General features: G+C 44.2%; 1 protein-coding gene across 3 annotated transcripts in view; it reads right to left on the bottom strand.

Annotated features, from left to right (window-relative positions):
• sfswap (splicing factor SWAP) overlaps window positions 1-10089 on the bottom strand; it is a 109461-nt gene extending 99372 nt beyond the window's left edge. For 2 of the 3 annotated variants that reach the window (XM_076284753.1, XM_076284755.1), the window contains exons 1-4: window positions 9749-10089; window positions 8014-8177; window positions 2999-3130; window positions 554-624 (exon numbers count right to left, since the gene is read on the bottom strand). In XM_076284753.1, coding sequence (XP_076140868.1) covers window positions 554-624; window positions 2999-3130; window positions 8014-8177; window positions 9749-9945 — 564 coding nt within the window. In that variant the 5' untranslated portion in view covers window positions 9946-10089. Of the gene's footprint in view, window positions 1-553; window positions 625-2998; window positions 3131-8013; window positions 8178-8745 lie in introns of all 3 variants that reach the window. The other variant, XM_076284754.1, reaches the window with a different exon arrangement.
• Window positions 10090-10436: the final 347 nt, after the last annotated feature.

Raw genomic sequence — 10436 nt, 5'->3', positions numbered from 1 at the left:
CAGTTTGGGGACATCCACACTACAACACAACCATGCTGCAGACAGCATTCAGTTAATGGCCAAAGCAAATGGGTCAGACAAATAGAGATGACTGTAGTTTTTGTCTATGAAGGCTGACAAATGATTAATGCTGCCTTTCTAACCCAAACTGTGAAGGCCTCATCTTTGTCTTTTTGCTGATAAGTCAGACAGCAGGTAATGCATCACACAAGACAAACATTTCACTATCCACTATAATCTCAATGACTTTTAACTATCCAATATGATCTCAATGATTTTTAACTAGCCACTATGATCTCAATGACTTTTAACTATCCACTATCCAATATGATCTCAATGACTTTTAACTATCCACTAGGATCGCAATGATTTGTAACTATCCACTATGATCTCAATGACTTTTAACTTCAGTGTCCAGTCAGAAGATGCAGTGGATCTAAATTGCCTCAAGAGCATCTCAAACCAAACACAATGCACAATGCTGACATACTGAGGTGATAATTAATACTTTAAATGTGTGTGTTTATCTGTGTGTGTGTGTGTGTGTGCTTACCAGTTCCACATCGGGGGGTATGATGAGGCCTGGGGGGGCTACAAAGGGTTCCTCGCTGTCCTCTTGTGCTTCTGCAGGAAGAAGAGCACAGCCAATCAGGACCAGACAGCAGAGCACAAACAGAGACTCAACAACAGGCAACGTGATGTGAGGCACCGCATCCTCCTCTGCCGCCCCGGAATTCCTCCTGCACTTAAAGCTTCACTTTTAGTTACCGGAACTTTCTTCTGAGCAGCAGCCGTTCCCATCAAACTTTGTTTAGGGACTCCAGCAATCAAACCAAGTCCTATCTGTTCCACACAAACACACTCACTCTCTCTCTCTCTCACAGTTGCAGTCAGGACACACACACTCCTGTGTCAGCAACAATGGGTGATAGGTCAGCTGGAAACTGGGAATGAAATTTTCATGTTGTAGCTGCACTGGTAGCTGTAGATGGGCTGGGGTAGAAGCTTTTTTTTCTCTCCTGGCATGAATGCAACTGGTGCATTAGTGCCAACTCTGCCAACCTTAGCAAAAAGCATCTGTCCTCGCTCTACCATGTCTCTCTTCCCCAAGCCCCCCTAATCTCTCTCTCTCTCTCTCTCTCATGTGTGTGCCCAAATCAGTTTATGAAGAGCACCAACGTGTGGTCAGCCTGGGGCGTCAAGCGCTAACGATCTGGGCCCCTGCTGATGGTGTGGAGGACAAATCACATCGACCACTTACGTTCCGACACCACTCATGGTGAGATGGGCTCCTGCTACGTGTTCACTCAATTCAGACTTTTTAATAAAGTAGCACTAAGGCGTTTTGGTCGAAAACTAGCGAGCTAACTCCCTAAAAAAATACCAACGCCAGTATGTATGTAGCACTGGTGAAAGCCTGCTAACTAGTGCCGTTTGGTACTATAGTTGGTCATGTTATGCTGTGAAAGACATTCCCCTAACGGCGAGGTGGCCTGCGCTTGGCCTCGCCAAAAGGCTTTCAGATTGATCCTCGTCAAGCTGCATTTAAAAAGCATGGGGCGGTTCACAGCTGGCAATTTTCTCCCGGCCTTCTCGGGTAAAGTACAGGTCTCTCGACAGCTGCGCTGCCAATATCAGGAGCCACGCTGACGGAGAACTTTGTTTCCGGAGACTTCTACCGCCACTGGCAAGCTCTGGGCCTTCACTCACCAGCCACTCAATTAGACCAATGACCTCAGGCGCTGGACTCTGGGAGAAAAAACATGTTGATGGTGATTCTGGTGGAGGCCGGTGGGAGGGCGAAGGGACAAATTAACATGATCCAGGTGCGCCTCATAAACATGACAAATAAGCACCGAAACAGACCAGCAGCAATTTCACATCCGTACGGCTCCATGTGACATTATTGCCTTTTCCACCCAGAATGACTAAGCGGTACAAAAAGAAGTCCCACTTTAGTTTTAGCCTGGCTGAGCTGTAGCACAGAAAGCACTGCGATTAAAGCTGTAGGTGAAACACGCACAGCTAGTGCTAACTGGTGCTTTTGGGAAGCAAGAGGCGGATACTCGTGATTTCTTTTTGTTATTTCACAGCTATTTGCTTCTAAGAGAGCACCCTAACGCAAGTAGCACTTGTGTGTAATGGCTGGACAAAAGGAAGAAAGGTTCTCAGCGTTAAGCCTAAGAGCAGAGCCGGCAGTAGTAGTGCAGACGGGAGAGGGAGAGCAAGAGGGAGAGAGAGGGCTGGTGCATGCAGAGCAGAGTGTCTGCTTCTCATTCTGCTCAGGGGGCCCTCCGACACCGCCGCACCTCCCTCCAGCCTGCGGGGCATCACAATAGAGCCCAGGCCAGCGCCCGCGCTCCAGGAAGCTCCACTGCTGAAGTATTCAACACACAGAGAGGGCTGGGTGCCTGTCAGGATATCGGTGTGTGGACGTGACAGCCAGAGGAAGGGAGCGAGACTATGAAGTCTGCTTTGGAAATATTATCTACATAGCAGTTATGGCAGACAGGTTTATAATGCATTAAAGCGAGTGTGCGTGTGTGTGCATATGCATGAAGACCTGTGTGTGTGTGTGTGTGTGTGTGTGTGTGTGTGTGTGTGTGTGTGTGAGAAAAGAGAGAGAGCCATAGAGAGAAGAAGAGAGTGAGACAGGGAGAGACAGAAAGAGTGAGAGAAACGGGAGAGGCGGGACACATGCTTATCTCTGTCTCTAGGCAGACATGGGAGGTTCAGCTGTAACATCTCCCCTGCCCCCCTGTCTTCTCCTCCTCTTCCTCCTCCTCCTCCTGCCTCCATGTCACCTCCTCTCCTGTCTGCTCACCTGCCACCCTCTAATCCCCCACGCCTCCAGTGCGAGTTTAAGGGGGGGGGTAATTCTCCCCCGCGCGGCGCCAAGTGCGGACGTGAGTGCCTCTGTGTGTGTGTGTGTGTGTGTGTGTGTGTGTGTGTGTGTGTGTGTGTGTGTGTGTGTGTGTGTGTGTGTGTGTGCTCTCACCTGCTTCCTTGTTGGCCTCCTCTTCCTCAGTGGGCTGTGAGGGGTCGTAGTAGTCGGCGCTGTAGCGGTAGCCCACCGCGTTAAACGTCCCCTCGTCCGCCAACGCCTCACTCAGCCGCTTGTACTCCTCCTCTGAAAAACACATGACGCACACACATTATTGTGGGCCTGAAGTGTGAGGCAAGCACAGCTGTGTGTGTTATAATCCCTTACTAGGCTAAGTACACACACAAGACAAAACAAATAGAAACACAGCTCTTGGACACAACAAAAACATCTCTGTTGAGTGTTTTTTAGACAAATATGAAATAGTTGTTGCTCTCCTAATAACAAAACAATAGTGAATTAGAAGCCTGTTTACACATTCACAACAATTCCATACATACAGCTAGCACAAAGAAAACACATGTTTTATGTATCCTCTTCAAAGCTATTTGAATATTGTATACAACACAGTGTATATTTCTGCTGAGAAAACCCTTGAGAGACAGAATAACAAAACGGACATTGTTTTATGTAACTAATAGCTAATAAAAGTAATGCTGCTGTTTGACAAATTGTTGTTTTTCCATGAGTCAGGTTAAGTGAAGCATACAATGTCTGACCAGCCTCTGAGAGAATAAACAAACTCAGGCCATCTTTTATAGATAAGCTTTTTGTTTGGGTTGTCACAAGCATCCTCCAAGATAACTTGGCTGAGGAGTCCTTAGGAGAACCTCTGGTACTGCATATTGTTCTTCAATAATAAATGAGAACTCACTTCAGTCGTATAGTATTTACACAATATAGCCTAGTTCCTATAGTCCAAGGGAGTTTTCAAATGGATTAAACACATTGTGTTACCCCTAAGTCTCTCTTGAGAATAGGACAGTGCCTCTTAATCAGTGATTTATTACCAAGCATCTGAAAATGAAGCAGGTGGTCATAGCTTGGTAGTCCCTAAACAGACACCTATTTAAGACAGGCCCCTGAGTCAGCAAGCTAAGAACAGCAACTGTTGGCAGGCGATACAGATTAGGACAAACTCCAAGGACACATGGACAGGGTTTCCTGACAAATTAAAAACAAAAACAAGCCCGGCAGTGAGAGCTTATAACAACAGGTAGGGCCAATTCTGAAATACTGGAGATTGGCGCTGAACTCCCAGGTGACACTATGCAAAACCAGTGAAGTTACTGTAAACAACTTCCAAAGGAAGGGCTTGAACATAACTGATGTACATCTAACATCATTTATGTTCAAGCCCTTCCTTTGGAAGTTGTTTACAGTAACTTCACTGTTATAATAAATAAATAATAAATAAATAAATAAATAATAAACTAGATGTACCGCAGAGCGGTACAAAATATGACCGCCGCCCAGTCCAGCACATTTTTTCCACAAAAAGAAATCACGCTGAAAGGCCTATATGATTCTAACTGTCTCACTAAATTGCATTATCCACACTCAATTCTCACTGGTATCTGCTAGACAACAAGTACCAAAACATGATTAGTTCATAGATTTCACATGTAAAATTCATTTTATACAATCCCACCTCCATCTTGCCTGTTCATAATTCTGAGAAATTCTTGATTGTTTGTGTTATGTTTATGTTATGTGTGTGTGTGTGTGTGTGTGTGTGTGTGTGTGTGTGTGTGTGTGTGTGTGTGTGTGCTTGTGTGTGTGCCTGCGTATGTGCCTGTGCATGCAAGCGTACATATGTCTAGTGTGTGAGTATGTGTCATACGTATGATTACTGTGAATGTATTGTGTGTGTGTGTGTATCTGTTTGTGCACATGTGTGCACATAAAATGGGTTAACATGACCCCTGGAGGCAAACATACGGAAAAAAATGGTCATCCTAGGCCCTACAGTTCTCAAGATATTCACAGAGAACTGTGTCTGCCCTACCCTCCTTTCAGGGAGTCCAGTCCAGCGGGGGGGCTACAGATCAAAACGAAAAATGACGGTTCCATGCTATCCATGTGGGGGTACATGCCCACCAAGTTTTGTGTACCCCGGTCTTTCAGTGTCCCGGGAATCCTTGTTGGTGTACGTCACTAAATGTACACATAAATTATTTTATTGTAAGGCCCCCCATGAACGAAAGTACACAAAACTTGGCATGCATTCGGAAGGTGTCATAATGATCCTACACTTTTAATTTCGTGCAGTTTTGACCTTGTCAGCCAGAGATATTGTGATGAAAACACCAAATTTTTTGCTTTTTAATTTTTTAACTAGGTGGCGCTATACATGAAATAAGTGGTAATGGGATGGGTTGACATGCCCCCTTAAGACCAACATACATAAAAAAGGTGGACCTCCTAGGCCCTACGGTTCTCGAGATATTCACAGAAAACTGTCTCTGGCCACCTACAGGCCAGTTGGTGTATAGTAACATAAATTAATTTATTGTGTGGCCCCCCATGAACGGAATTCCACGAAACTTGGCGTGCATACAGAGGGTGTCATAATGATCCTACACTTCCAATTTTGTGCAGTTTTGACTATGTTAGGTCACAGATACCTTCGATTACAACACCTCATTTTTACTTTTTTGTGTTTAACTAGGTGGCGCTATACATGAAATGAGTGGTTATGGAATGGGTTGACATGGCCCCTTGAGATCAACATCCAAAAAAAAAAATGGTCCTCCTAAACTCTACGGTTTTCGAGATATTCACAGAAAACTGTGTCTGCCCTACCCTCCTTTCGGGGGGTCCAGTCCAGCGGGGGGGCTACAGATCAAAACGAAAAACGATGGTTCCATGCTATCCATGTGGGGTTACATGCCCACCAAGTTTCATGTGCCCCGGTCTTTCAGTGTCCCGGGAATCATTGACAGAAATTTGGGCATGCGAAAAAAAAAAAAAAAAAATCTGACTAAACCTATATGACCGCCGCTTCGCTGCGCGGCGGTCATAATAAAACGCCAGACAGCATTGGGAGCAGTAGGGGTGCTTGGGATTATTCCCACACAGATGCCCCAGCACAGTAATGAATGTGGAAGTGGATTATTAAATGTTAACTACTGTTATTTACATTTTTCTCCCAGTGGCTATAAGAGCCATCAAGTGGATATTTCCAACCACTAGCAACTAGGAAAAAGAAAGAAAAAAAAACTTTTGAGAGTATGATTCATCTAGATCCTCTTCACTAGAGACCTTGACAAGGCTATACAGTGGGTGGGATTGCAGAAGTCTAGAGATACCTTCTCAATATTCCCCTTGCCTGACGTGTTTGCCTATACAACTGTCAAACATCATTTGGTTTTGACGAGACAGGTCTCTGGACGTATGACTGATGGGCAGTCACGCGAACCGTCCTAGCATCCGCTTCCACTATGACAGGGCCCATTTCAATCTCCATCACCATCACCCAAGCGCTGGCACAAGAGCGGTAAGGACGAAACCGCACTTAACATAATCAATATAGCTTATTACGTTTTGCCTGATCTTAATGTAGAGTGATGGCAGCCTGCTGAAGCCAAAAAAGGTTTGAGTATCTATCTGAAGGACAAGCTCCTTGTCTGTGTCTGTCTGTCTCTCTGTGTGTGTGTGTGTGTGTGTTCAGTCTTGAGCAGTGGGTTAATGACTATGATGACTGGTGCACAACCCTGCTGCTTAGTGACAGGGACACCATTCATACCCTGCTCTCCACTACGCAGCCATTAATGGTCAGCTGCATTATACAAGATAGGCCATTTAATCACTATGGACTGTTACCCTTCTAATTAAGATCCACTGATAACTGCAGACATCCCTGAACTCGTTTACATTTTGCACTCATCACACTTTTGAGACAATAAGAAAGACGAGGTGGCAAATAAATAAACAGAAAGGACTTTCCCTAGAGGAGCTAGATTATTTAAATAAATTAACGCGAGGGCAAGTAAGTCTAATCACTGAACTGGCAAAAGACCTATGAGTAAGCCAAATGGCTTGTTAAGCTGATCAAGAGGATATAGGCAGGCGCAGTGGGGTTAGCAGAGTTAAGACTGCCTGCACGGGACGTTAAGAGGAACCCTGACATGAGCAGGGATGGTGGGTGGTTGGGACTGAATGACACCAAACAGAAATAGGAAACACATGAATTCCTGACTTATATGTCCTACTCCTCAGCCTATGGAAAAGGGTCAACAAATGTATGCCATCCTCGTCAAAATCTTGTCTGCCGTCATTGGCAAATGTGTTAGAAAAAGAGTGACTTGTAGAGTGCTGGTGCGTATGCATGTGGCAGTCAATGATGTCTCTCTACTAACTTGTTCCTGACTCAAACATCAGTGCTTCACAATTTGCCAAAATAACTCGGCTGTCCAACTATTCATTTTAGTCCCTCATCCAAAAATCTCATCAATAATACTCGTTGTTTTCTACTGAATTGTTTACTTTTGAACAGTATTACTGTTCTTTATTCTGGACATTTTCCATATTGATTGGGTAAAAATGGTAAAAATGCATCTGACCTCAGAGTCCGCCTGTATCACAAAAGAGGAATTGCAACCAAGCTGTTTCAGAAAATATGTTTGAATAAAAGAGAATACATCTCCACGTCTGTGAAGAAAACATGCAAGGCTCCATCAGTCCATCTCCTTTATTACTATGACTGAAAGACTGAGAAGATTAACAAAGCAGCAAGGCCATGGGCTTTAATTCAAGGTTCTCTACCATCAAAGTAACTGCTAAACAAATACAACTGAGGAACTCTAGAGAGGTCTTTTGGAGTAACAAGAGGAGTTTCATAGTAATCCTCAAAAACAAGATTTATCTATACTCTTAATAATTCTTTCGAATCAGTGCTAACACTGTGCAAGCATACAGCATCGCAGCCAGGGTGAGGCCAAAAGTGAAGTGAAGTGAAGTAGAATCTGTGAAAGGGGTTGACTGACACACCTGACTCCTTTGACACCTACATGACCATGAACAGCTCACTTCTAAGATCGTATTTCACCTTCATTTAAAATAACTAGTGTGCCATCGAATGGACAACAAAAACACAACAATTTGCCATCCCTTTTGCTCTAACTCACCTTGTCTGGCCTCCTCTTCTAAGAGGTCTGTGTGAAGAGCCAGGTATCTTTCCTCATCACAAAGGGCTTCAATCCTGGCCTCCTCTTCCGACAGCTGGTAATCGCGGTTCCAGGAGTCAGCGTCATATTCAGAAAGGTCATGCAGGTGACCCCGTCCATCATACCTGCAATGTGAGGGGCATGGTTAGAGTGTGACTGGAAGCCGTCCAAGCGGCCAAGCACACAGAACATACTCACCACTCTGGGTGACCCTATAAAAGAAAAATAAAGGCTTTGGATCTTTGGACAACATGAACAGATGGAAAAAGTGGTAAACAAACAGAAACAAAGCTACTTTCTCCTACATGACGTTTTACTCCTTCAACAATGCAGAGCAAAAACGGTATAAATCCCTGGATGAAGCAAAGGCCAGAAGCCTTACTGGAGCACTTCTTGATGCATACAGACCAACCTGTTCTCCCTCACTCTAAAAACTGGAGTTTGACTGAAATCCAAACTATTGCCCTCACCCATGTCCCTATCCTGAATACAAATAAGAGCAACAAAACTAACAAAACAAAACAAGAAGAAACGGCTCACCTCTTACCTTTACATGGTTCAAAAAAACATTCCACCTTGAAACCCTGAACCACTTGAGACAGCTAACATCATTCCGATTTGTGTCTTTTTTTTTTTTATTACTGTTAGAAACAAAAAGAGGTAACATCCACACAAGCCCGAGCACATAAATACCTATCCGCAAGAACCCAAATGGACGAAATTTTCCTGCGTTCGCTCCTTTTTTCCACCTCTCTGTTCCAGTTCTCTTGGAGAGGAGTGCGCAGATGGGGTGGCAAATGGGGGGGCCGGAGGGACCCCTTTAGCCATACTTGCTGAGGAAATAAGGTCTGGTTATGTGATAAGAGAGACACATACATACACATTTGGAACAGGAAACAGCACTGTGCTGATTAAGGTGGCTCAAACAAGACAGTCATTTATTGTTAGTTAGCAACATTAAGCCACTCAGACCCATGGCCAAACTGTCACTGATTTTTAGTTTGAAGTTACCTTTTGATCTCAATGAGGCAAAGCAGGCCAGGTGGGTTCCCCTAACACATATTTGCAAAGATGTTTGACTAATGAAGAGCCACCTTAGTTCACACATAGGCTTCACATCAGTAGTGTCTTTTTGTAAGGGAATTTGCTGTGATTTGCAGCATAACACGTGTGAACTTTTCAAACCAAAATAAAAACCATCTATTCAAGGAGGCTGTAACCAAAGCAAATTCCTTCCATAAGACAAGATGCACCAGGCCTCCCCTACAGACGACAGTGCAAACACATGTATTAGTGATTGTCTTTTGCAAGTATTTGTGTGGCCAGTGGTTTTGAGGTGTAGAACAACAAATTAGGCCTTGCCCAACTGGCTTAAGCTAACTGTTATGCTAGCAAACAGGTGATACGCTAGCTACCAAACAAACTATGTCTAGGGGAGGAAGGCTGCATCTTGTCATGTTTTAAATCACTGAAATAACGCTACAGGCTCTTCGTCTTCTTTCAGCTAAAAGCGAAGCTGTGTTAGAGCCCTAGAAGTGGACGCAGTCTCTCTGTCTCTTTGGCTCTGTTTGGGCTAACGTTAGCAAGCTAGCTGCAACATTGGCTACAACCGCGCCTTGCGCAAAGGAAATCCAAGAGGTCACTTCGGAAGGCAAAGTTGGTTAAGTATGTATCCCTGTGAGTTTGTTCAACCGACCTATCAATCATGATGCTCTTGTCTCCCATCCATGGGATAAGGTGTTTGCCCTGTTCGTGGAAGTGAGCCCTCTCATCGTCCCGGAACAGCTTGCAGGCATAGCCAAAAACCAGGAGCTCCGCATACTTGGTGCTTTCACTCTCCTCCTTCACAGGCTTGTTATGATGGTCCTTCTTACTTCCTCCCCGTCGATACATCCCAATGTTTTCGATACTAGAGTATATAACTTTGGAAAATCACTGTATTTAAACGTTATCACCTAAAGTCTTCTCATTTCCACCAAGATAGCACATCTAACTACTCCAGTTTGATTTTTCAAAACTGCAGAGAGCACACAGGGAACCAACATGGCTGTCTGAGTATAATCATAGTGTTTACTTGAACAGCAGATTCGAGCGTTTTATAATCTGTAAATGTAAAAAATAGCGTGGGTATAAAATATAGAAACATGTATATTTTAAAGACAGGTATAGAATAGTCCTTATTTTAATGGTGAATTTCGGATGAAAGATAAAAATAACGTTTTGGGGCTTGCCCACACTATATACTTTGTTGTTGAATGTGCGATCTTTGGCATGAATAGACCTCTCCAGAATATATCCCGCCTCCTAACTTCCGTATCCATCCAACTTCCGGGCGTGGATTGTCTATGGGAAATAACATGGCGTTTTGAAAGATCGTACCTGTC

The sequence above is a fragment of the Alosa pseudoharengus genome, unplaced genomic scaffold (assembly GCF_046254945.1).
Source record: "Alosa pseudoharengus isolate Yale_2024_CS ecotype anadromous, Long Island Sound unplaced genomic scaffold, YU_APseudo_1.1 YU_APseudo_1.1_scf_14, whole genome shotgun sequence".
NCBI classification, from domain to species: Eukaryota; Metazoa; Chordata; class Actinopteri; order Clupeiformes; family Clupeidae; genus Alosa; species Alosa pseudoharengus.
The sequence above is the reverse complement of the archived record's forward strand: the minus strand, read 5'-3'. Positions and strand labels throughout refer to the sequence as shown.